Source organism: Doryrhamphus excisus, linkage group LG17 (assembly GCF_037039965.1).
Source record: "Doryrhamphus excisus strain RoL-2023G ecotype Guam linkage group LG17, RoL_Dexc_Guam_v1.1, whole genome shotgun sequence".
Taxonomy (NCBI): Eukaryota; Metazoa; Chordata; class Actinopteri; order Syngnathiformes; family Syngnathidae; genus Doryrhamphus; species Doryrhamphus excisus.
This window is the reverse complement of record NC_136373.1, coordinates 5,729,970-5,757,514: the sequence shown is the minus strand read 5'-3', so window position 1 is coordinate 5,757,514 and position 27,545 is coordinate 5,729,970. Positions and strand designations below refer to the sequence as shown.

Here is a 27,545-nt window from a genome sequence, read left to right as displayed (position 1 = left end):
TGTACAGTATATATATATATATATATATATATATATATATATATATATATATACACATATATATTTAGAATATATCTTTTTCTAGTTCAGCTTATACACTTCATTTATGTAGCGTTATACAGACATTCCTGCAAAATTCCCTTTTGTCCCAGAGAGCAAAGGAATTACAACCGTAGTAACTCTCTCTTTTTCCTGTGCCCCCACGACCCCCCCCCCCAACACCCCCCCCCCCCCCCTCCTCCTCCTCTGCTCAACACGACAAGTTTGTTTATGACCCGCAAACGCTTGTTTGGAAGATACATAAAAGCACACTTCTATTCCAATGGAGGATTGTCATGAAGGATGATGGGAGTCACTTCTAACCATGATGATGATGATGATGATGATGATGATGATGATGATGATGATCCATCCGAGACCATGGTAACTTGGTATCCGAGTGTGGAGGAGTGTGGCACATGATGAAAGCCGGGGTATTTTTTCCAGCGTTGAGGAAAAAGGGCTGGTGTTTGTTTGTTTTTTTTTCTCTCTTTCTCTGCTGTTCCCTCCTGCTATGACACCTCGCTGCCAAAAACCTCCAGCACGAGCGGGGTGAGCTGCATGCTGTGCTCGGGCTGGAAAGAGAGCGAGCGGTATTGCTTGGAGTGCTCCTCGTTGAGGCTGCGCAGGTCGGCAAGCTTCTGGATCATCTTAGCGTAGAGGAGGCGTCCGCCCGGGTGGTTAACTCGGATGTAGGCCTGCAGGGCCTCTGACAAGCGGTCCTGGAGCTGCTCGATGCGGGCGTGGTCCTGCACACCGGGGCGGTCTGGAAAAAAGGAATTGAAGGAATGGTGAACATTTCCGTGAGGAGAGGAGGACAACAAGGAGAAAATGAGAAGCAGAATGTTGGAAAGACAGGAAGAAAATGTGGGAAGTGGGAGGAAGAAAAGAAAACAGTGACAGCAGTTTAGTCGGTTTAAACTTGACACAACATTGAAAGAGTTCACCAACAGGTCATCAAACATAGCATATATATTAGCAAGTCCAAGACTTCATTTGACATTACTAATTCTACTCCATACATATGGTAATGGTAATGGTTTAATTTCATTTGAACATGCATCAGATTACAATTGCATCACATAATCAGTTCACAGTTCCACATGTCAAAAAGGAGTAGGAAGAAGCAAAGCTTATTAAATCCTACCCCTCCATCTGGTACTTTTACAATCAGTAACTGTTACATTTGTTCACTTCCTGCTTTCCTAATATAATTTTTTTTTATTGTTTTTTTATTTATGTTATTAATTATTATTTCATTCATTCATTCATTCATTTTTTGGGCAAGAGGCGGGGTACACCCTGGACTGGTCGCCAGCCAATCACAGGGCACATATAGACAAACAACCATTCACACTCACATTCATACCTATGGACAATTTGGAGTCGCCAATTAACCTAGCATGTTTTTGGAATGTGGGAGGAAACCGGAGTACCCGGTGGAATTGAATTCAGGTCACCTAGCTGTGTGGCCTGCACATTAACCACTTGCATATTATTTGAGCATATTTTGAGCAGAATTAATCAGCCCTGTTGGCATTTGCGTACGAGTGACCAGGACTTTTGTAGACTTAGTAGGACGAGGCGATATGGACCAAAACTCATATATATGTTGAATATCGATAAACGATATATATATCCCGATAAATGAGTCTAGACAAAATTTAAGTAAAATATGCATATGCCAATTAACCTAGCATGTTTTTGGAATGTGGGAGGAAGCCGGAGTATCCGGAGAAAACCCAACTCCACACAGAGATGCCCGAAGGTGGAACCGAACTTGGGTTTCCTAGCTGTGTGGCCTGCGCGCTAGCCATTTTTCAGCCAGTCAGGAACTCAATCTAGGATGATACTACCGGTATGTTTAAGAGTTTTAAGAGGGAGAACATGCAAACTCCAACTCTAACTGGAATTTTGCTGTTTTCACTGTTTTGTTGCCCAATAAACGCATCAGTCATTATGATTTTATAACTTGCCCAAGCTATGTACGTTAGACGAGGGGCTGGTACTGAAGTTACGACAAAATGTGCATCAGAGGTCTGAGTGTCTTTATGGAAGGCTCGGTCGGTGTGGACTAAAACTACAGTATGTCTTCAATTTCACATTCCACATTCCAGCTTTGTGGCGGTCTGGTGACAAAACATTCTTCCAAAAGAGTCCAATCTGTTGTTTAAGCAGATATGAATGTTTTTCGTTATGCTCGGATACAATGAGCATAGCATCGGTACAAAGGACTTTACCTGGGGACAGCAGGCAGATGGCCATGAGCAGGACATGTTCCTCCTCGTGCAGATTGAGCTTCTTCAAGCCGACCTGGAACTTCACCAGCGGCTCCAACAGCTCGAGAGTGTGGCCGGCTAAATATTACCATTCAATGCACAAAAACGCATTCATTTTCTCAGGGTATTAAGCGTGTCTGAATGAAAGAATATTCACACGGTTGACATGAAACCAACCCTTTGTGACATCATTGATGCAGTATTTAAAGTCAGGTCCTCCACAGCTCCAGGACATGTCCTCCAGGCTGAATGACTGATTGGAGCGCAGCATAATGATCTCAATGGCACTTGACTTCAGCAGAGCGATTTGGTCTTCTGCTGTCAGTTCTCTGAAATACACAAAGACACGGTCATAAGTTTAACACAAGACCATGCTAAGGGTGTATGTACATTAACTTCGTAATGATGTTCTACCTTCCCAGTAATTTTTTAATTTTGGACAATACACTTCCAACACACTTCTGAGAATTATTCAGCATTGGTGATAATATATAATATATTATAATGGGCCTTTAAACATGAGTATTTACATTCTAACTGATTCCAAACAGCAAATTCAATTCAAATTCAAACCTGCAAATGAAGCCAGGAAAGTACTACTATATTACTTCTAAGAAATCATTATGGACATCACATCAAAACCACTGGCGAGCCAGTCGCTCCAAAGTCCAAATTACAAAGTAGCCTCGAGGAGGAGATGCGGTTTGACATCTATAAATAATATTTTTTTCACCAATGCCAACAGCAACGTGAGTCAGTTGAAAAAATTGCCCTCCTTAAAGTCACCAGTCTCCCCTTGGACGTTTGGAACAAACACTGCTGAAAATTATCACATTTTTCTGTAACGTTTTATATTAAAAGTATTGACCCAAATATAAGACGCCGGCAAAAGAAATTTCTTTTTAACAATTGTTTCATGACTCACTCGCTAATAACCATTATCTTAAAATTAGCAACATAACTCCTCCTATGTTGTTTGCTATCAGAAAATAAAATAATTTTTACAACTATTACTATAGACCTATGTCATTAAAAATTGAAAAACATTGCGCCTGACACTCTGAGTGTGCCTGAACGCCTCACAGCGCAAGGAAAAGGACAGAGCACTCTGTTTCCTTTCAATGGAAAACTTCACACGCATGAAGTTCTCCATTGCTATGTGTGCATCATATCAACTAATTATTTGCATCTTATGAATAAGTAAGATGGATGAATGTTTTGCTAATTGAGTGTTTAATGTTTCATTTATATTAGCGTTCCAACATGATAGTAGCCACGTATACATGGACCCAAATATTTCGATTACATTCGGTTTATTTGCTTTAATGTAACCTTTGTATACACCTCATTCCGAAAGAAAAGTGCCAATCCGAATGAATATATAATGGGATTCACAGGGGTGGAATATTCCTTTCCCCAATCCGATTGAGGTATCTTGTACCCGCTTGTAAGGATGCGTTCTTCTTTGTCGTGTTTTTCTTCTTCTGTTGTTTATTGGCGGTTAGCAAGCAGCTTTCGTGTGCATTAGCGCCACCTATGGAACAGAATCTAAACCCTTCTATACGCCATTCACAAGTCCAGTTTTATTAAAAAAAGAAAATATATATTTATATAAAACATGTCCCGAGTTTAATTATAAAATATTAGCAAGATTGAATTTGATCTTTTCCTGTTTAATTTTATCCCGGGTTCATTCAGCGAATGCTGAGATATGACGTAATACGCAGCTCGAGACGTTCTTCGATTTAAAAAAATGGAGGCCAGCAATCGGCACTGGACTGCTGCGGAAAGTTTGTTTTTGATCCAAACTAAATTTCAAGACTGGACGAACGGAAAAACTGGCAATACGGAGTTATTCCAACAAGTGAAAGAAAAACTCGAGGAAGTCTGTATCATGTGATGTTGATGTTTACGTTTTACTGCGTATGCCCCATTGACTATTCTGGTTGATTATAGCGGCGCATGTAGACTAGAGATTGGAATATTCCTTTCCATGGATACCATTGTTTTCGGAAAGGTCATTCTGAAAGATTCCATTCGGAAGTGTGTGGGCTTGGTTGTATGTATTTTAATATTTTGAATACTGTATTACCATGATTGTAAAAACCTTCCCCTTCAATTTGATATTAAATGAATATGCAGACTCAGGGAAATACAAAATATTATTGCAATATTTTGCCATCACACAAGTGTGTAATGATTGTGATGCAGTGCTGCTGCGATAAGGTCAGCCAACAGCAGGAGGAATAAATGTATATCATAAACATGTAGTTGCCACTGCATAATGAGTTCAGCCTGGTCACCTTTTTTTTTTTTTTTTTTAAATGCATGCTGTGTTTGACAGAGTGAGCGAGTGCATCGCTCAGTTCAGCCGGTGTTCCGGCCTATTCTGGGAAAGCCTTGCTTGTTTGTTCGATGGTGATGATAGCGCCTCTCCTTTTCCCAGCGTTCCTACTTACATGTGAACAACAAATAAGCATGCTAGCCTTCTTGCTGTGCTGCTACTTGGCTTGGACCGTTTCATGTCAACAGTATAGTTTAGTATAAAAAGTCACTTCAAGGAAGTCAAGATGACTTAACATACTAAATAACACAGACCCCCCCCCCTCCACTCCACCCCCTGTCTGGGGCTGCGGAGCATTCCTCCTATCTGTGAAAAGTGACCATCAGCTACAGGCAAAAGAATGCCTGTTGCAGCGGCAAGTCGTTACGCAATGTGTACCTGAAGCCCGGGATCATCTTGGCGAACCCTATGACCTTCTGGATGCTGTAGGAGACCAAGTCGGCCAGGTGGGGCAGCATGGACAGCTTGGTGTCCTCCTCGCTGGAGTCGGGGCTGCTGGCACCGTCCTGGTACATCATTAGCAGGTTGCCGAGGTTCATCTTCGTGTCCACTGACTCTGCTCGAGAGAAGATGGGATGAGCAGGGGGCAGTGCCAGTGATTAAAAATAAGCATTTGTAAACAACAGAAATAGAAAAAGTTATATTAATTTTTTTAGATTTTGTCAAAAGACTAAAAAATATTTTATACTCCATACGCATAAATACATCTTTAAATTTTTTTTCCATGTTTGTCACACTTAAATGTTTCAGATCATTAAGCAAATACAGTATAAATATTAGTCTATGACAACACACCTGAACACAAAATGCATTTTTTTAATGAAACTTTATTACTAAAGGACAAAAATCCAAACCTACAAGGTTTCCCCCCTTGTTGAAACATAATTTAACAGATTAATTCAGATTAATTAGTCTGGAATACATTATGAAGCCATTTCTAAGGCTCTAGGACTCCAGCAAACCACAGTGAGAGGCGTTGTCCACATATGCCAAAAACATGGAAGTGGTCGGCCAACTAAACTGACCCCAGGAGCGCAGCAACGACTCATCGAGTAGGTCACAAAAGACCCCACAACAACATCAAAAGAACTGCAAGCCTCACTTGCTTCAGTTAAGGTTAGTGCTCATGATGTCTCATGTTTAATGATGTCTAGCGTGTTTGATGGCGTACTGAGGTCATGAAGATAGTGTACATCCTTGCACAAACTTAAAACCCGTCTCCTCCAATAATAAAAGGTTTCATTTGAAAGATACATTTTGTGTTCATGTGTCTTGTCATTGACTAATATTTACATTAATTTCATGATCTGAAACGTTGAAAAGTGTGACAAACATGCAACATTTTTTGGATGTGAAGGCGTCCATACCCTCATGGAAGGACTCACCAGGAGAGTGATTGAAAGAGTCAGAGGATGCATCAGACAAAGAGTGAAGGGAGGCGGCTCTGCTGGCACTGCGTGTTACTGGACCTTCACGCACAGGAGGCTGCACACACACACACACACACACACACACACACACACACACACACGCACATAATAAAAAAAAAATTGACATGTTTGATAAATGACATCAGTATTTACAACAGTGTCCTAAGTACTGGATTGCAGGAGTGTGAACATCACAATACGATATGATACTTCATAACGATTATGTCACGATATATTGGTCGGGAAATCATCCCAGCTGTCTTCAGGTGAGAGGCGGGGTACACCTGGTACTGGTCGCCAGCCAATCACAGGGCACATATAGACAAACAACCATTCACACTCACATTCATACCTATGGACAATTTGGGGTCACTAATTAACCTGGGCGGTTAACCCATGCATGCACGGGGAGAAAAGAAGGGGGAATCGAACTCGGGTCTCCTAGCTGCGTGGCCTGCACGCTAACCACCTCCACTGTGCAGCCAGTCAGGAACTCAATCTACGATGATACTACTGGTATGTTTAAGAGTTTTACAATTACATGTTTATGTAGACCAAGGGTGGGTAAATATTTTGACTCGTGGGCCGCATTGAGTTAACAAAATTGTACGGGGGGGCTAGAACATATATTTAACACACACATTATTTTATGTTTATAATTTTCCTTGAATTATTTGTCTAATTATATCTGTAAAAGTGTTATACTATCAGCTGTATGTATGTTGTCATGTCCCTTTAAACATCAGACCACATCAAACTATGTCATTTAAACTTGTTTTTTTTTACTAAATAAGACATCCGACTGTTCAATTCCACCCTCGGCCATATCTGTGTGGAGTTTGCATGTTCTCCCCGTGCATGCGTGTTTTCCTCCCACATTCCAAAAACATGCTAGGTTAATTGGCGACTCCAAATTGTCCATAGGTATGAATGTGAGTGTGAATGGTTGTTTGTCTATATGTGCCCTGTGATTGGCTGACTGGCGACCAGTCCAGGGTGTACCCCGCCTCTCTCGCCCGAAGACAGCTGGAATAGGCTCCAGCACATCCAACTTGCAAGTCATGTTGCCAGTTTGTATATTAAAAGTTGAAATACTTCTACAAGCAACTGGCGGGCCGGATTCAAACGCTTGGTGGGCCGCATCTGATGTAGACATATTTTTTATTTTTCATACGTGGTGAATTCCATCAGAAATGACAAATGTGTAGTGTTGACTGCTTTAGCCGAGACTACAAAGCAAAAAGTGTTTATCCTTGTCATAACAATTGCAAAAAGGAAGTCACCTTGAGTTGAATTCGCTGTAAGAACACTCCATAATTCCACACATTTATTCGATTCCAGCGGCCGCAGTGTGTGATTCATGTGACTGTGACTCATCCTTACTTTGAAGTCAAGATGCGGCTCCTTTGACAACAACTTTCCTTGACCTCATCTTGTGCAATTTATCAAACTTGACTCGCTAAAGAGGACCTTATGGTGATTTTTTTTTTTTTTTCTTGGTTAACCTGTCTTGACCAATACAAATATGACTGCACCCTTCAATTTCACATTCAATTGAGCTCACCTCCCAAACACACCCTCGTTTTTTGATGAAGTGGATGCAGTTGTTTTGGCGAGTGCGAGGTGAACGTTAAAATAGACTCACCCGAAAGCGTGAGAAGTCCGCATAAGAGGCATCGTAAGTCTTGTGATGAGCCTCCACCAATGAAGTGATGATTTGGGTCTGCTCGTCATTAAGCCGAGGCTTTGACGCCTCCTTGGCCGCCTCTTCCTCCTTCCTCTTCATTATCATGTCCTTCTTTCTCTGGACCTCTTCATCTGTGAGGATGACTGGACGACAAATGGACAAATATGTTTTATTATGTATCAATATTAAATATTTGTCTTTTGGATTGTATAATTCGCCCCTACTGAGTTACCGAAAAGTACCTTTAAAGCATCTCCATATGGCTAATCCAGCTGGTGTTAGGATGTTTAAGTGCCTTTTGCCTTATTCATGCTGCTGCAAGAGTCGAGACTGCAGGAAAAGCGGCACAACCTAAGATGGTCGAATAGTTTAAACAGTGTTTATGGTTACTATTTTAGGTTTGACGAGACCGGGGGCCGCTCTTTGGGGAAAATCGCTGGCTTTGCATGCGATTTCCGCATGTCGCGCAGCGTTACGCGCCATCGGAAACCTTATATGACATTCAACAAGAATGGGAAAGTGCTTAAATATTTCAAGAGTGGGTTTCCATGGAAGAAAGTTATATTTTGTATTTTGATCAACTTGCAATAAAAACACATTGTTGAAGTTGAAGTGCTATCCCTGAGATGTCAACAATTATATTAGTCCCAGTTTTCAAATTCATAAATAAGGCTAATAGTAGCACAACATTTGAAATGTGTTGACTGTGTCAAAACATTATGAATTGAATCCACATGATTTGATCCTATTTTACTGGCTATTTGCAATAAATTGGGTTATTGGTTATTTGGTTAAATTGTTTTTTTTTCTTCTTCTTTTTTTTCTTTTTAATCATTAATTTTTTTATTAATTTTTTGTGTGTGTCGCTCCCATTTCTTCTTTTTGCATTTTGAACCTTGACTTTGAACATCTTGTAGTTTTTCAAGTGATCTTGAAGGAAAACTACACTTCTTTTGGAATCTTACGCAATCCTTATGTAAGACATGAACAGACATACGGTATAAAAACAAAGATATGGTATAAAAACAAAGATATGGAATAAAAACAAAGATACGGTATAAAAAACAGATAAAAAGAGAAAGCTCGCCTATGCTGCCTACAAAGACCACTAAAAAAACCCTCCAAAGTTTTATGGTTTTATATTGGGGTTGTCAAGTGATTTAATTGGGATTAATCAAAATGTGCCCATAGTTAACTTGGAATTAATTGCATTTAAATCGCACATAGAGGTTTTTATCTATAATAAGTAGGGGAAATCTCTTTGTGGTAAACGATTGGATACAACGATAAGTCAGATGTGAAGGTTTATCACTACCGCTTACCCTTACGAGGGTCACGGGTGGTGCTGGAGCCTATCCCAGCTGTCTTCGGGCGAGAGGCGGGGCTCACCTTGGACTGGTTGCCAGCCAGCCAATCACAGGGCACATATAGACAAACAACCATTCACACTCACATTCATACCTATGGACAATTTGGAGTCGCCAATTAACCTAGCATGTTAATTAGCATGTTACCTAGCATGAAACCGGAGTACCCGGAGAAAACCCACACATGCACGGGGAGAACATGCAAACTCCACACAGAGATGGCCGAGAATGGGATTGAACTCAGGTCTCCTAGCTGTGAGGTCTGTGCGCTAACCACTCATCCGCCGTGCAGCCCATACTAGTATAGTTCTGCTTAAAGTGTTTTTTTTAAACACTGTAGTTTGTAGCATTCCCTGCATCTGAAGCTGAGGCTTCTGGCAATATTGTCATTCCTGCAGACCTGTGGTCCATGCTGTTCATATAAACACAATACATTCCTGGGACAAAGTTGACCATTTATTGACTATGGACAAGAAGCTCACAGCTATAATTTGAATCAATTCCGGGAATTAAATCATCTACATGCAGTATGTGACTAAATAATAACAGCTTCATGTGATAAATAGTGCAGCAAATCGTAGTCATACAAATCGGAAACTAGGCCCTGTTTTGATAGCTCTAGTAGTCCCCATTTACCCCCAAAAGCCTCAGCCCGTATTATCCCTGTTGACTCTCTGCCACGGTGACTGATTACCCATGAAGTGCTCAACTGTGCAGACAGACAGCCTGACTTGCCAGACGTAGCGGCCAAGCCAAAAAGGCGCAAGGCCCAGAGCCACGGGTCATGGCTTACACAGATATGATGTGGCCGCTACAACTGTTGCATTTCAAGGCATTGTACAGGTTATCTGGTCTCAAACTCGATTTAAATTTAAAAAAAAAAAAAACAGTGAAATGACCAATGAGCTGGAAAGGGTGACAATTGTTTAGTGCTCAGGTGGTGCTCTTTTGACTGAACGTTGGTTTGTTTGGAGTCTGTAAACAAATATGTTTGAAGTGGCTTTTGAATGATTGCACTCTAGACTGCAACCACAGGCGGAGCGTTTCATAACCCCCATGATGCGGCACATAGCAAAAACAGGAACACCAACAGTTTGGCTAAAAAATAAAAAAAAAATAAAAAAAGGCCTCTGAAAGAATCTAACCACTTAGCTTATTTGGTTTCACATCTCTTTTAACCTTACCCTCATTAATTAGGCTTTGGATGTTCCGTCCAAATTCTCTCCCAATGCCAACAAACACACTCAGGCCACTCCTTGCGGCGAGGACATCCAATTGTGTGGCATGAAAAAAGTCAATGGTGAATAGGCGCAGTTTGGTCACAGTTTGGCAGGCAGCATCAAAGTTGCTATTGTAGGCGGAAGAGCCGGAGCCAACCAGTTTCTTGCCAAGACCGGGCACCACCAGCTTGCATTATTTAGGGCATTACTTTACAAACAACCAAAGCATCATAGAAACTTCTTGAGCGTGCCCAAAGCGCTTGGCGAGAGAACAGTTTACATTTTGTAAAGTGACTAATTGAATGTGGTAGCCTGAACAGGGAGAGCTTCATGGAGGTCCACTTTGAATGAGGAAAATAAAACCAGGAAGAAGTAATAGTTAGTTCCAGTATTAAATGTAATTTAACAGTGAAACAAACTTCAAAACATCTTTGGTTTAATTTGTGAACTACAGTATTGGAAAACTGCTTTAATGTAATACATTGAATACGCACCCCAGCTTTATAGCAAGAACTTTCCACAAGAAGTAGGAACTTTTAGAGGGTTTAGTTCCAATTTTGCAGGTGTTTCCAGTGACCGGTTGAGCTAATTTAGCTACTTGGCTGCACGGTGGTGGAGTGGTTAGCGCGCAGACCTCACAGCTAAGAGAACAGGATTCAATTCTACTCTCAGGCATCTCTGTGTGGAGTTGGGTTTCCTCCCACATTCCAAAAACATGCTAGCATGCTAATTGGCGACTCCAAATTGTCCATAGGTATGAATGTGAGTGTGAATGGTTGTTTGACTATATGTGCCCTGTGATTGGCTGGCTGGCGACCAGTCCAGGGTGTACCCCGCCTCTCGTCCGAAGGGGTGCTGGGATAGGCTCCAGCACCCTCTACAACCCTCGTGAGGATAAGCAGTAGAAAATGAATGAATGCTGACGCCAACAACCAGCGATTTATAAAGGAAAATCTCGAACATTATCAGGGGTGCCCATACTTTTTCATACCACTGTAGTTGTTGATTTACTTCATATTTACATTGATTTTCCAACTTTAAACAAAATTACAAAAACAGCTGGGATAGGCTCCAGCACCACCCTCGACCCTCGTGAGGATAAGCGGTAGAAAATGAATGAATGCTGACGCCAACAACCAGCGATTTATAAAGAAAAATCTCGAACATTATCAGGGGTGCCCATACTGGGATAGGCTCCAGCACCACCCTCGACCCTTGTGAGGAAAAACGGTAATAAAAATGAATGAAAGGATGACTTAAATTACAGCAGGGGTTCGAAAACCTTTCTGCTAATAGAGCCATGAAAGCCAAATATTTAAAAGTATTTCTATGAGATCCGTGTAATACATTTTGACACTGAATACATTGTTAGACAAGACCAACAATATCAGAGTATAATAAAGTCTGTTTTATGCTTTTTCCGCATTCGCGAGGTCATTTTCACTTATACAGCTCGCGAGCCATAGGTTTCTGACCCCTGTGTTAAAGAATGAAATACAGCACTGTGAAAACAGAGAGCCATTGTCGCAATGAGCCATCCCCATGCTTCCTTTATGTCACTTACTGCTTGTCTCGTCACCAATTATGAATTCATTACTTCTGGCTAAACTCTTTTATATTCGGCTCCTCTGTGAGCCAGCCATATGCCACGGCCTTCCCATTTCATAGCTACTATTGTCTGTCTCCTTGGAGTAAATTAGATCCGTTTACACGCTGGCCTTGATTCGACTGAGCCAGATCCTTCTGAATGTCTTTAACTATTACATTGAATACCGTGCAGTTTCCTGCGAGCTAACCTGCCGCTAATCCCTCCCGGCCGCATGAACTGGCAACCGCTAAACCTCAGCATAAACTCAAAAACACTGAAAGTAGTGTACACAACCGACGTGAAGCGCAAATGCGGTTTGATTTCTTTTGAGAAACCCGCACGGACGTGTTCTCGTGTTACTGTGTCAACAACTCAAGATAGGGCATACTCACACTCTTTCATCATGCCGATGTCAATGCAGCGCTTGAGGCGACAGGCCTGGCAGTGACGGCGGTTGTCTTTGGTGATGGTACAGCTTCCGTTGAACGGGCAAGTGAAGGAGGCTTTACGCTTCATACTGCGCCTGTAGGAATCAAACATAAAACAAGATGTGTTCAATTGAAACCTTTATAATGATATAGCATTTTGTGGATATAATTTCTCTTTATACACATTTAATTAAAAAAAAACAGCCGAGTCTTCTTGTGATAAGACTCCAATTCACTACTTCCTGACTCAGCCCTCTAGGTAGCATGGGAACTGTAGTTCCTTTAACCATAAATTACCTGCATCATTGTTGAAGTCCAAAATGATCAAAGAAGAGTGACTTGTAGTACAGAATTTTAAGTATTTACCGTATTTTCCGGACTATAAGCCACACTTTTTTTCATAGGTTGGCGGTTCCTGCGACTTATACTCCAGAGCGCCTTATAAATGAAAAAACTGTTACATAAACACAGGAAACTTTTTCTGTTTATTTTTATTTTTTGTGTAGCTGTACCATTATGTTAGCATATCTTACACCTATTCAGCCTGTTCTCTATTCTTTTATTAATGTTAGAACTTGCCTTCCAAGAGGACGTAATGTCTGGTTTGGTCATAAATTAAATTACCTGCAAAAAATACGACTTATTTTTTTTCTACCCAATTATGCATTTTTGGCCTTGTGCAACTTATACTCCGGAGCAACTTATAGTCCAGAAAATATGGTATTTGAGGATTTGAGTGGTAATAATGTTGCTATTACAACATTGGTTCTGTTTCTGCTGTGTTGTGCATTAGAAGAGAGCTACTTTTTCATGCATTCCAGATCATTAAAGTACATTAATGTACTGGTTAAATATGAGATTTCCGATTTTCTGCAATTATCACCTTTGCAAATTAGGTAAATAAATAAATCATGATAGATGATCATACTAACCTAAAGAAGCCCTTGCAGCCCTCACAGGTCATGGCGTTGAAATGGAAGCCGGTGGCCTTATCGCCACACACCCCACAGATCCGGGGGGCATTGCGGTCGAACTCATCTGGTCCTGCCACCGACGTAGTAACCGTCATGGGCTCCATCACTGTGGAAACCAAAGGAGAAAAAAAGAAAAACTGTTCAGAGCCGTTCATTGTTGATCTCTTGTCGTTCCTCTCTTCTTTACAAACAAAATAATAAGAGCCTGTATCCCTCCGTATTGGACACCCACTAACCTCTCAATGTGTGTGTTTTGGTAGGAGGAAATCTAAGAATGTGGCTGGTCAAATGCGCCTGGGTTGGTGTCCTCTTATAAAAAAAAAAAAAAAAAACAGGTGCTGGGCTATTAGCATATTTAGCATGAGGCAGTTTCTCACTAACACAAGCTGCTATTTCCTGAATGAGTCAGCAGGTGATAGGTATAAACACAAACAGCACCTTTTTTACGGTGTCCAATCCATCCATCCATTTTCTATACTGCTATATATTGCTTAAATATACATATAAAGATACTGTGAGGGTGAAAAACAATTACTGTATACGTAACTGAAATAATCCTCACACATTGACAACATAAATAATTTGCGCCCGTAAAAGAAGGAAGAGTCATGTAAGGGGAAGACGGCCGAACGAGGGCAAAAAAAAAAAAGAGGAGGGGGATTCACGCAAGGAACTTGGCGTGCAAAGCCGGCTAAGTGATCACATGGCTGCGAGGATACAGCAGACATGCATCAGAGTCTCCGCTGATGCATGTCAAACCAGGACAAAGACACATAAGAAGGGAATGGAGGAAAACAAAATGGCCGAGCAACGTGAACAAACAATCAGGCCAATGCATTAGCTTTTATTACCTGGACAGTTCATGGAAAAAACTCGTTCAATTACCAGCTATTTGCTGGTGTTGACCTGGGCTCCCAAACTTTTATTCATCCAAGGCCATAAATATTACTTCTTGTTCTGACATAAAATACTTCTTTCTGCAAGAGCTTCCTATTTTAATTGCATATATCCAATACATATGTATATACATTATAGTGATCTGGATAACAATGGCTAGTAAGTTAGTGCGATCCATGTTAAAATGTGTCAGTCATGACCCCACATAGTGTAAATACAACACAATACAAGAGCACACTGCCGCAAGTGATGGGTACACCCTGGACTGGTGGCCAGCCAATCACAGGGCACATATAGACAAACAACCATTCACACTCACATTCATACCTATGGACAATTTGGAGTCGCCAATTAACCTAGCATGTTTTTGGAATGTGGGAGGAACCCGGAGAAAACCCACGCATGCACTGGGAGAACATGCAAACTCCACACAGAGATGGCCGAGGGCGGAATTAAACTCGGGTCTCCTAGCTGTGAGGCCTGTGTGCTAACCACTAGCTTGACTTGCGTGCTATTAAAGAAAATAAAATAAAATAAAAAAAGAATGAATTAAAAAAGGGCAGCACGGCGGTCGAGTGGTTAGCGTGCAGACCTCACAGCTAGGAGACCAGGGTTCAATTCCACTCTCGGCCATCTCTGTGTGGAGTTTGCATGTTCTCCCCGTGCATGAGTGGGTTTTCTCCGGGTATTCCGGTTTCCTCCCACATTCCAAAAACATGCTAGGTTAATTGGCGACTCCAAATTGTCCATAGGTATGAATGTGAGTGTGAATGGTTGTTTGTCTATATGTGCCCTGTGATTGGCTGGCTGGCGACCAGTCCAGGATGTACCCCGCCTCTTGCCCCAAGGCAGCTGGGATAGGCTCCAGCACCCCTGCGACCCTCATGAGGAAAAAGCGGTAGAAAATGAATGAATGAATGAATTAAAGAAAAATAAAACATGGCAGCATTAGGCAATGATATCAAGGTTCTACAGAATGATCTGCCTCTGTTATAGGGTTATATCCCACTATGGAGACAGCGACTCCGATGATCGATCAATCAATGGTAGTGTAAACATGCAAGAGGAAACCGTTTTCCAATTGCATAATGTAGGCATATTAATCCAATAATTTATAAAAAAAAAAGTCAAAGAAAATGAAAAAAGTGTTTGAAAAAGCTGGTTTCAACCTAATATTCCACGCAGAATCCTTGTGAAGGGAGCCTGTTTCTTGCCACTGTTTGCTTTTCCCCTTTCTATTTCTCTCCAACCAAACACTCCTCTGTGCCCCTTCGAGCTTTCAATCTGTCTGCTGTTCCAGCTATCGTAAATTTGACGTTCCGACCCACGAGCAGACTCTGAAGCGAAGGCTGCAGAACCAACAACAACAACAACAACAACCCACCTCTCTTTGGACATACGGTCTTTAATGGAGCCCAGGAAGCATGTGTTCAATCTGGTCTTTTTTTTTTGTCTCACACTGTGTACTGCTCTTCGGTCTTTATACAATGCTTTTGGGGATTTTCTGCAACCAATAATCAACTTAAAGGGTGAAATCCAAATCCAACAGATGGAGCACCGGAGAAAAAAAGCATGCAAAGTGTGGTGGTTAGGACCACCCTCACACTAAGTCAGACAGATATGCTTAAAATTGTTCGTCCTTCTGCATTCTCCAGAATACCATTCTTTGTCATTTTGTTAAAGGTTGGCAAATCAATGTATTGACTACTTGTACAAGTACCATCAACAACTGCAGTGGTATGAAAAAGTTTGGCCACCCCTGATAATGTTAGAAGTTTTCCTTTATAAATCGCTGGTTGTTGGCGTCAGCATTCATTCATTCATTTTCTATTGCTTATCCTCGGGTTGCGGGTGTGCTGGAGCCTATCCCAGCTGTCTTCCGGCGAGAGGCGGAGTACACCCTGGACTGGTGGCCAGCCAATCACAGGGCACATATAGACAAACAACCATTCACACTCACATTCATACCTATGGACAATTTGGAGTCGCCAATTAACCTAGCATGTTTTTGGAATGTGGGAGGAAACCGGAGTACCCGGAGAAAACCCACAAAGATGACCGAGGGTGGAATTGAACCCTGGTCTCCTAGCTGTGAGGTCTGCATGCTAACCACTCGATCGCTGTGCAGCCTAGTACAATACATTCATTCATTCGTTCATTCATTTTCGACCGTTTTTCCTCACGAGGGTCGCGGGCGTGCTGGAGCCTATCCCAGCTGTCTTCGGGCAAGAGGCAAGGTACACCCTGGACTGGTGGCCAGCCAATCACAGGGCACATATAAGCAAACAACCTTTCACACTCACATTCATACCTATGGACAATTTGGAGTCGCCAATTAACCTAGCATGTTTTTGGAATGTGGGAGGAAACCGGAGTACCTGGAGAAAACCCACGCATGCCTGAGGTTGGAATCAAACTCTGTGTGGCCTGCGCACTAACCACCAGATGTTGGGGTCATCAATTTCCGTGAAATATATAGCAGACAAACACAGTGAGAGATGAGAAGTGATTATCGGATTTACAGAAAATGAGCAATAATTATTTACACAAAAAGTAGGCAGGTGCCTAAATCTGGGCACCCCAACAAAAAAAGTGACATCAATATTTAGTAGATCCTCCTTTTGCAGAAATACATGCTTCTTGTAGTTTCAGGTGCATAGTCTACAAAAAAAAGTCCAAAAAACATCAACAGTAAACAGTTGGTGGCTGTGGGCAATCCACTGATTCCACAGGATGGCAGTAGCTGCATTTGAAGTATCATATGTAATCAAAGGGTGAGATTAAAAGGTGACAATTCTTAATAATATGAAACAAGTTATTACAACAGCTCTGGTGTCCTGATTCAATACGAATGGCTACCAAATTTAGCACAATAAAACAAAGCAGTTGAAATCAATGGATGGGTTTGTTGCGACCGTCTTTTACAGCTTAGCAACAGAGTCAAGGCCCGTGACTGTATACAGCTTAGTATAGGAGGGCAATGGAATCCATAGTGAAGTAGGGCCTATAGGCAACGCGACGGGGGAGCATGGCCTCCTTTTTACTACCAGCTGCCTCACAGAGGGCCTCACTAACAGCCCGCCGCGATATTCTCTAAGCCAGACACGCTTCAGCTTAGCACGCATAGTACTCCCAACGGTCACTTATGAAGATTCTCATGACTGTAATCCTTTGACGTTGTTAAGAACATGTATTCTTTTAGATGCAGATCTTACAAAAAACACACTGTGGCATATACAGTAAAATTAAAGTGGACCCTCTCTCTGTATGAAATATGAAATGTTTGTAGTGATGAAGGCTTCACTACAATGATCTGCACCTCTTAATGAAGGTTACACGCCTCAAGGACCCTCTAGGACACATTTTACAAAGCTAGTGGAGAGAAAATATGAAGAGGCTTTTAAGGAAGAACAGCTCATGCATGGACATATTTATAGTAATACACAAATGTTGGCACAAATCCTGTTACTGGGTTTACTGATTTATATTTCTTTATGTTCCTTAAACAATAACATTTCTCCATTTTTGTAATCCCATTGTAACATGCAATTGTCCTATGCAATCCTACCTACAGCACAATCAGTGTTCCCAGCGTCAGTCATTAGCTCCCATAAGTGAGACTATGACAAGTGAAACACTGTCAATTCAGTCACTACTACTAGTACAGTCATTACTGCAAAGGGTGAGCGACTAATCAATTATTTTTCATTTCACGGACAAGGGGGTTACGGCTAATTCAATTAAAATTCCATCTATTTGGTGATAATATTCCAGTGTGTTCCGTGGCCTCGCTCTCTTGTGCTACCTCTCTCTCCTTGGCAGTCCACAACACAAGTTTTGAACTTTTGGACCTTGTTTTTCCAAGTAGAGGATGAAAACGAACAGGCGGTCAGACTGTTGGCAGGTCGACAAGGAGAGGGGGAGAGAGTTGCAGTTGTGAGGATAAAAAAAATCAAAATTAAAAAAACAGACACAAAGTGGCTTGTGAATAAAGTGAATGAAGCAATGAGATAGTAAAGAGAAAAAGAGAGAATGAAGGGAAGGTTAGCGTAGCAGAAAGAATTGAAATGATGGGTAGTTAAAGCATGAAAAGGAACAACAAAGACTCCTATGAGTTGTGGTGAAAATGCATTGGAAGGCATGTTAGCATATATGTAAACACAGATATCCTGAAAGTTACATCATCATTAGACAAATGTTCAATAACGTTTGGACAATTAATTGCTATGTCTCCACCTGTGCTGGAGCACATTGGGCAGTGTGAGAAATTTCAAGTAAATCTTCAATTTAATGGGCATCAAAGAAAGGCAAGGCTTCATTAATCATCAATAAAGTGGGTGGATATTGGAGCAACTTAAATAAAACAGATACAAATACAAAATAATGACAGCTTCTATAATATTCTATATAAAGTCAATGATAGCAATTATCTCGTGGCTAATCTTGCACCATCATTGCCCAATCCTCTTATGCCTTTTTCTACCTGAAGCTATGAGTTGTGGTGAAAATGCATTGGAAGGCATGTTAGCATATATGTAACACAGATATCCTGAAAGTTACATCATCATTAGACAAATGTTCAATAACGTTTGGACAATTAATTGCTATGTCTCCACCTGTGCTAGAGCACATTGGGCAGTGTGAGAAATTTCAAGTAAATCTTCAATTTAATGGGCATCAAAGAAAGGCAAGGCTTTATTAATCATCATTAAAGTGGGTGGATAGTAGAGCAACTTAAATATACAACAGATACAAATATAGAATAATGACTGCTTCTATATAAAGTCAATGCTACCGGCTAATCTTGCACCATCATTGTCCAATCCGCTTATGCCTTTTTCTACCTGAAGATATGAGTTGTGGTGAAAATGCATTGGAAGGCATGTTAGCATATATGTAACACAGATATCCTGAAAGTTACATCATCATTAGACAAATGTTCAATAACGTTTGGACAATTAATTGCTATGTCTCCACCTGTGCTAGAGCACATTGGGCAGTGTGAGAAATTTCAAGTAAATCTTCAATTTAATGGGCATCAAAGAAAGGCAAGGCTTTATTAATCATCATTAAAGTGGGTGGATATTAGAGCAACTTAAATATACAACAGATACAAATATAGAATAATGACTGCTTCTATATAAAGTCAATGCTACCGGCCAATCTTGCACCATCATTGTCCAATCCGCTTATGCCTTTTTCTACCTGAAGCTATGAGTTGTGGTGAAAATGCATTGGAAGGCATGTTAGCATATATGTAACACAGATATCCTGAAAGTTACATCATCATTAGACAAATGTTCAATAACGTTTGGACAATTAATTGCTATGTCTCCACCTGTGCTAGAGCACATTGGGCAGTGTAAGCAGCAACATAAATATACAACAGACACAAATACAGAATAATGACAGCTTCTATATAAAGTCAATGATAGCAATTATCTCGCGGCTAATCATTGTCCAATCCTCTTATGCCTTTTTCTATGTGAAGTTTGCAAATGTGGTGCCCCAAAACTGGCGTGTTGCTATGTTTGTGTTTATATGGAATAAGGCCAAAGGGCCAACAATGAAGGTGAATTATTAACCTGATAGGCAGGCTCAGCTGGGTGAGAACAAACTACACCAATCCAGCACCGGCCGTAACTAGATAAGCGAGCGTGTAAAATACGCATGAGTGGACCGAGACAAGGGGGACAAGATACATCAGTAAATAAGTAGCAAAATAAAATGAAAATGGTGGTAAGGAAAGAATTGGAAAAGGAGTGATTGATCGAGCGTACACACACATACACACAACCACACACTGCTAACTTCCATTCACGCTCCTTAAGAGGAGATTCAGCCAACTTTCAGCCAACGAATGTTCCTTCTCCTCACGATGACAGCATTTCATCGCCCAACCCGAGAATAGACCTAATAAAACCTAAAAGAAAGACAATTTGTATATTGCTTATGCTGTTTTGGCCCACTGAATTTTTATGCATAGCCAACAGAGGATGCAGTGTCAGCTAAACTGGAAAGGAAAAAAAACTTCCACTCAGCCCAACAACAAAACAGAAAACACAGCCTTCTGGGGCCAATAAAGCAGGAGGAACAATAACATGGCTATTTATCAAACACCTGCTCTACATGTAGGTCATTCAAAAAGGTTCACTCATGACGCCACTTTGTTTCCTTATTGTTGGGTCCACCCCACAAAGATGACCGAGGGTGGAATTGAACCCTGGTCTCCTAGCTGTGAGGTCTGCATGCTAACCACTCGATCGCTGTGCAGCCTAGTACAATACATTCATTCATTCATTTTCTACTGCTTTTCCTCACGAGGGTCGCGGGGGGTGCTGGAGCCTATCCCAGCCGTCTTCAGGCGAGAGGCAGAGTACACCCTGGACTGGTGGCCAGCCAATCACAGGGCACATATAGACAAACAACCATTCACACTCACATTCATACCTATGGACAATTTGGAGTCGCCAATTAACCTAGCATGTTTTTGGAATGTGGGAGGAAACCGGAGTACCTGGAGAAAACCCACGCATGCCTGAGGTTGGAATCAAACTCTGTGTGGCATGCGCACTAACCACCAGATGTTGGGGTCATCAATTTCAGTGAAATATATCACATACACAGACAAACATGTAAACATGTAAACTCCACACAGAGATGGCTGAGGGTGGAATCGAACTCGGGTCTCCTAGCTGTGAGGCCTGCACGCTAACCACTTCCTCACCGTGCAGCTAGTTAGGACTTTTTTTATCTCATAATTCATACATTTTCCATACCGCTTATCCTCACAAGGGTCGCGGGGGTGCCGGAGCCTATCCCAGCTGTCTTTGGGCAAGAGGCAGGGGTACACCCTGGACTGGTCGCCAGCCAATCACAGGGCACATATAGACAAACAACCATTCACACTCACATTCATACCTATGGTCAATTTGGAGTCGCCAATTAACCTAGCATGTTTTTGGAATGTGGGAGGAAACCGGAGTACCCGGTGGAATTGAATTCAGGTCACCTAGCTGTGTGGCCTGCACATTAACCACTTGCATATTATTTGAGCATATTTTGAGCAGAATTAATCAGCCCTGTTGGCATTTGCGTATGAGTGACCAGGACTTTTGTAGACTTAGTAGGACGAGGCGATATGGACCAAAACTCATATATATGTTGAATATCGATAAACGATATATATATCCCAATAAATGAGTCTAGACAAAATTTATGTAAAATATGCATGTCAATATATTTTATTAACATACATACTAACATAACATGAGGATGTCCATCCATCCATTCATTTTCTATGCTGCTAATTAGGACTTGCAGCTTTAAATGGTGTTAGTATTGGTTCCATATTGTAATTCCATGAATACCTTGTATCACAGCTCCTCTTTCCCACACACATTTTTTCCTCTCACTGCCAAAGTTCTATTCCCTTTTTTTTCCCCCTTTGAGGAAACTTGGATCTAAATCTGTTTGTGCACTTACGGACTGTCTTGCTGTCTCTACTTATTCTTCTTTGGTCCTCAATTATAGACCGCCTTGTGGTCACTTCATGTTGCGATGCATTGTTCGCATTGCAATAGTAATTAGAGGGAGTCATACAGTTAGACTGGGCTATTGACTATATACTACAAATGCATGGATGTAAACCGCCAAGCTAGTATGTGACATGTTGTCTTTATTAAACCACATCGACGGCCTACAGCGTTTATAGTGGTGTTGATGTTGAATGCGGTTTTGAAGTTTGTTTTAACATTTGTTAGTTGACACTAAAAAGTCACAACATGCGGCAATCAGTGTATTCTACAATTCTATACAGTTGCAGTAAGTCAGGGGTCTCAAACACGCGACCCGTGGGCCAAATGTGGCCCGCAGGACACTAGTTTGAGGCCCCCGCCTTGATATGAAAGTTAAATGTTAGTGCGGCCCGCGCAAGTTTGATATGGATGCTGTATGGTATCATGTACCCAGAAAAAATTATTACATTTGATTAATGTTCATGTTAAATAATAACAGTTTAATAACTGTTAATAGTTATCCTCCCTATCCGTGTGGAAGTGGTAAGTTTTTGGCTATTTAAGTTTAAAGGAAATTACTTGAAGGCTACCGTTTAGGTCGCTAGCTCTCTAGTTTGCGAGTTAGCATGTGTCTCAAGACCCTGCAGTTGCGCAATATGTTGTAAATAAAAAGAGTATAAATGTGACTATAGTCGTGTTTTGTCATGTCTACAGGGCTCTAATAATGCTTTGTTCATTTTAATCTGAAAAAAATAATTTGTCTACCCACCAACTATATGTGGTTTCTTAAGTTTTTATTATTATTATTATATTTATTTATTACTGATTGATTGATTTTGTTTATTTTTTATTTGTTTATTTATCTTTCATCTTATTTTGTGCAGAATAATAAAAATTAAGATATTTGAGAACAGTGGAATTTTTATCAGAGCTTTTATTGTAGAAAATCGGAACCAAAGCAATGAAAAAGTTTGTATATTTTTCTGTTTTTAATAAATGCGTTTTTTTTTTGGAAAACCTGATGCGGCCCAGCCTTGCCCAGACCCTAGCACCCCCCTATAAAAGGCTTCCTATTATGCAAAATGTCCATTTTAGTGTCTAACATAATCTGTGTCCGTAAAGGCGGCTTATTCGAGGCGCTCAAATTGTCGCTTTTGATGTTTTCCTATATTTTCATGATCTCTGGATGAGTTCAGGCTTTGCTACATGTCTTAAAAACATGGGAGCGGTTATTGTTTAAAAAACCTGCTGTTGTGAGTGAATGTTAGCAGGGTAGCTAACAGTAATGTCTTCCTGTCCCGCTCTTTCCTGGTACGTTGTTGTACATGATTTGTGGTCTATTACAATGGATAGGATGAAGTCCACAATAGCACTTCCTGGAGACAACTCATTAGCATTAAAGCTACATACACTCAACATGGTTGTGTGTTTCCAAACTGTCAAAATTTCAGTTCATCAATTCTCAATTGTAGGAAGCGGCACGGCGGACGAGTGGTTAGCGCACATACCTCACAGCTAGGAGACCAGGGTTCAATTCCACCCTCGGCCATCTCTGTGTGGAGTTTGCATGTTCTCCCCGTGCATGCGTGGGTTTACTCCGGTTTCCTCCCACATTCCAAAAAACATGCTAGGTTAATTGGCGACTCCAAATTGTCCATAGGTATGAATGTGAGTGTGAATGGTTGTTTGTCTATATGTGCCCTGTGATTGGTTGGCCAGGGTTTACCCCACCTCTAGCCCGAAGACTGCTGGGATAGGCTCCAGCACCCCCGTGTGAGGAATAAGCAGTAGAAAATAAATGAATGATTGTACTGAGCTTGGTTGCACGGTGGTCGTGTGGTTAGCGCACAGACCTCACAGGTAGGAGAACCGGGTTCAATTCCACCCTTGGCCATCTCTGTGTGGAGTTTGCATGTTCTCCCCGTGCATGCGTGGGTTTTCTCCGGGTACTCCGGTTTCCTCACACATTCCAAAAAACATGCTAGGTTAATTGGCGACTCCAAATTGTCCATAGGTATGAATGTGAGTGTGAATGGTTGTTTGTCTATATGTGCCCTGTGATTGGCTGGTCACCAGTCCAGGGTGTAACACACTTCAAATACAATTTTGGAATGTGGGTGTGATGGCTTCAGCAGAGCGTTTGCAAATTCCGATGATGTTATGTGGTTCCTTTTTTTTTCTGTTTTTGTTTTTCTCTAATTCCACGGTCTTTGTTTAAGCCACACAAACAGATACTACTACTGGAAAGTGTTGATGGATTGTGTGATATCTTCTTTCAAGAATATGGAGGAACATGTCAGGGCAAAATAAATAATTTAGAGAGGCCTGACCACAAAAAAACTCAACATAGTTCTATGTCCTGATTTTAATTATTCCATTATTTCCCCCCCCCCCCCCGAGTCTTCTTTCTGGCGCAGTATTATTCCGATTTTATTCCTGCTGATTTGTCCTTGAATCTTACATGGATTAATGTAAATATAAGACAACATTAAGTAGCGCTCGCTGTCATCATAATTGATGGTTCAACATTTTGAATAATTACCGTGAAGTTGTGGGAACTAGCTCGCGATGGGATGTTGCGCAACATCCACACAGGCCTCACCCAAGCATGGAAACAGGCATTCAGAGAGCGATTTAGTTTAAAATCATAAGCACCCCAGCCAAAGCCACACAGCAATTTCTGTCCAGTTTTTTTTTTTTTTAAGGTTTGACAGATTTGTGTTTTTGTTTCTTTTTATGGACATTTTTTTTTTTAAGTTTTAACGGACAACACCAAATTCCCAGCAGAAGACTCTTTAAGGCAGGGGTCTCAAACATGCGGCCCGCAGACTAGTTTGAGGCCCCCGTCTTGATATGAAAGTTTAATGTTAGTGCGGCCCGCGCAAGTTTGATATGGATGCTGTATGGTATCATGTACCCAGAAAAAATTATTACGTTTGATTAATGTTCATGTTAAAGGTTAAATAACTGTTAATAGTTATCCTCCCTATCCGTGTGGAAGTGGTAAGTTTTTAGCTATTTAAGTTTAAAGGAAGTAACTTGAAGGCTACCGTTTAGGTCGCTAGCTCTCTAGTTTGCGAGTTAGCATGTGTCTCGAGACCCTGCAGTTGCGCAATATGTTGTAAATAAAAAGAGTATAAATGTGACTATAGTCGTGTTTTGTCATGTCTACAGGGCTCTAATAATGCTTTGTTCATTTTAATCTGAAAAAAATAATTTGTCTACCCACCAACTATATGTGGTTTCTTAAGTTTTTATTATTTGCTGTTTTATTGTTATTATTATATTTATTTATAACTGATTGATTTTTTTTTTATTCTTGATTTGTTTATTTATTTTTCATCTTATTTTGTGTAGAAAAATAAAAAGTAAGATATTTGAGAACAGTGGAATGTTTTATCAGAGCTTTTATTGTAGAAAATCGAAACCAAAGCAAAGTTTATTAATTTTTCTGTTTTTAATAAATGCGTTTTTTTTTGTTGTTGTTTTTTTTTTTTTTGGAAAACCTGATGCAGCCCAGTCTCGCCCAGACCCTAGCTCCAGTGGCCCCCCAAGTAAATTGAGTTTGAGACCCCTGCTTTAAGGGGTCTCTTAAATACATGCACGCAAATCCAAACTTGCCATTGCCATTTAAATTAAATTATTAAAACATTATAAAATGTTGGTTAACTGTACAGGTCTTCAATAAAATACTATATATTTTTTTAAACTCTACATTTGATTTAGTGTCAACTGGACTGTGTGTAGTGTGTAGTGCATGTTTTGTGTAGTATACAGTCTTAACCGGTAGTCCTGTCTCCTTCATATGTATGGAGGCATTTGTTCTGTTGCATGGTTTATGCTAACGCCACAGCTCCCCGCTATGAATATTTGTATTCTGCAACTTGAGGTAGTCTGATTATTTTTTTTTTTGGGTTTGCTTTGTTTTGCTTTTGCATAATTCATTTCTGAAAACAGGTGTTGCTGCATGTTTCTAAATGATAAAAACGCTGTTTTGACGCTCATGTTGCTGTTGTTCAATGCTGCCAGGAGACATATGTTTTTAAACACATTAACATTAATGTCACTCTGGGAAATGCTTTTTTTTCATATTTTAGCATTCAATCCAGTCGCCACATTTAATAACACAAGGGTGAGTGCTACGTGTGTGTGTGTGTGTGGCAATTTAGGTGTTGCTGTTGTTGTTGTGCACAGGATGTGCTTGGGCTGGTAACTAGACAAGTACGACAGAGATGGAGGGATTGAGCATGAGTCATTTTCTCAGTAAGAGACTGTTGTTTTCCACTAAGTTATTTTCTCTTATTAATGGGTGCCAGGTAGTGGGTGGGTGGTTTTGTTGTTAACATTTGGTCTAACTTTATAATGCGGAATAAGGTGGATAAATATATAACATTAGCAAAGCACTAGTCCCTATGAAACCCCTTTTTTTTTCCTTTTATTGTGTATCAAATTACTTGGCAGAAGGATAAATGCATTTTTTTGGTAATACCACCATTACAAAAAAAAATAAAAAAAAGTCCACTTTCAACTCTGTTATTGCAAAACTTTTGTTCATTCTGATGTGTAATCTTTGCTCCGGACAAACACACAGGAATTACACACATTAATTACAGTATATACACAATAATTACTATAGAAAAGTAAGTCTCACTGTGGACACCACTGTAGGACTAGAACTGGAACTGGAACTTAGAACCAGAATAGTAGGTCGTGCCTTTAGTTATATGACTTCTCTGCAATGGCACCATGTCCCTGACTTAAAAACAGACTGTGTACATATATTTATACTGTTATTCTGTATATTTTGTATTTTTCATTCTTTTTTAATAGATGTGTCTGCACCTACTATACCAAAACAAATTCCTAGTATGTTTTTGATCATACCTGGCAATAAACCCTTTTCTGATTCTGATTCTGAATCCTGGTGGCAGATACCCTCTCTCTATTTAAAACCCAACTTTTTAATAACAACATTAATTGGAAAATCCAAATTGTCCATAGGTATGAATGTGAGTGTGAATGATTATTTGTCCATGACACTAATGAGGATAAGCCACATAGAAAATGGATGAATGGAGATTTTTATCACACTTACAGTAGTATGAAAAAGGCCTAGGCACCCCTGATAAATGTTCAAGATCACCAGTTGTTGGGATCAGCCATTTCAGGTAAATACACTACCGCTCAAAAGTTTGGGATCACTTGCAAATATCTTTGTTTTCCAAAGAAAAAAACAAATTTTCATGCATTTCACAAACATTTTTTTTCCATTTCACAAACAGTTAAAATGAATCAGATGATTTTCGAAGAACGATCTACGTTTTTTTCATGCATTTCGCAAAAAATTTTTTCCATTTCACAAACATTTTTATCCAGTTCACAAACAATTAAAATTAATCATGATTTTCAGAGAAGGATCTACATTTTTGCATCGAGGCCTACTATCAACAACTGTCAGTCCTCTGTATCAATCTCCTGGTATGGCTGCTAATCCAAGTTCATCATTTCATAAAGGCTAATAGATTATTGGAAAACCCATCTAAAAATCTAAACTAAAATCTCTTACCATGCTGTTAACTACTCCCTTCAGAGAGCAGCACAAACTGGGTCTAACAAGGACAGAAAAACGATGCACACCTATGCAAAAGACAAATATCTGAGAGTGTGTAATTTAAGACAAAGACCCCTCACAGGTCGTCATCTGGTAGTTGTACTAAATAGTACCCGTCAAACACCAGTGTCAGTATCAAAAAAAAATAAAAAAATTTTTTAAAG

The 27,545-nt window shown here is 40.5% G+C and overlaps 1 protein-coding gene across 5 annotated transcripts in view; it reads right to left on the bottom strand.

Annotated features, from left to right (window-relative positions):
• Positions 1-229: 229 nt before the first annotated feature.
• LOC131136561 (vitamin D3 receptor A) overlaps positions 230-27,545 on the bottom strand; it is a 37,927-nt gene continuing 10,611 nt past the window's right edge. For 3 of the 5 annotated variants that reach the window (XM_058083557.2, XM_058083552.2, XM_078798248.1), the window contains 8 exons: positions 13,315-13,462; positions 12,347-12,477; positions 7,738-7,922; positions 6,048-6,147; positions 5,041-5,218; positions 2,496-2,647; positions 2,280-2,396; positions 230-805 (listed from right to left, as the gene is read on the bottom strand). In XM_058083557.2, the coding sequence (XP_057939540.1) occupies positions 552-805; positions 2,280-2,396; positions 2,496-2,647; positions 5,041-5,218; positions 6,048-6,147; positions 7,738-7,922; positions 12,347-12,477; positions 13,315-13,460 (1,263 nt within the window). In that variant the 5' untranslated portion in view covers positions 13,461-13,462 and the 3' untranslated portion in view covers positions 230-551. Of the gene's footprint in view, positions 806-2,279; positions 2,397-2,495; positions 2,648-5,040; positions 5,219-6,047; positions 6,148-7,737; positions 7,923-12,346; positions 12,478-13,314; positions 13,463-17,821; positions 18,591-27,545 lie in introns of those variants that run through there. The other 2 variants (XM_058083553.2, XM_058083559.2) reach the window with 2 other exon arrangements.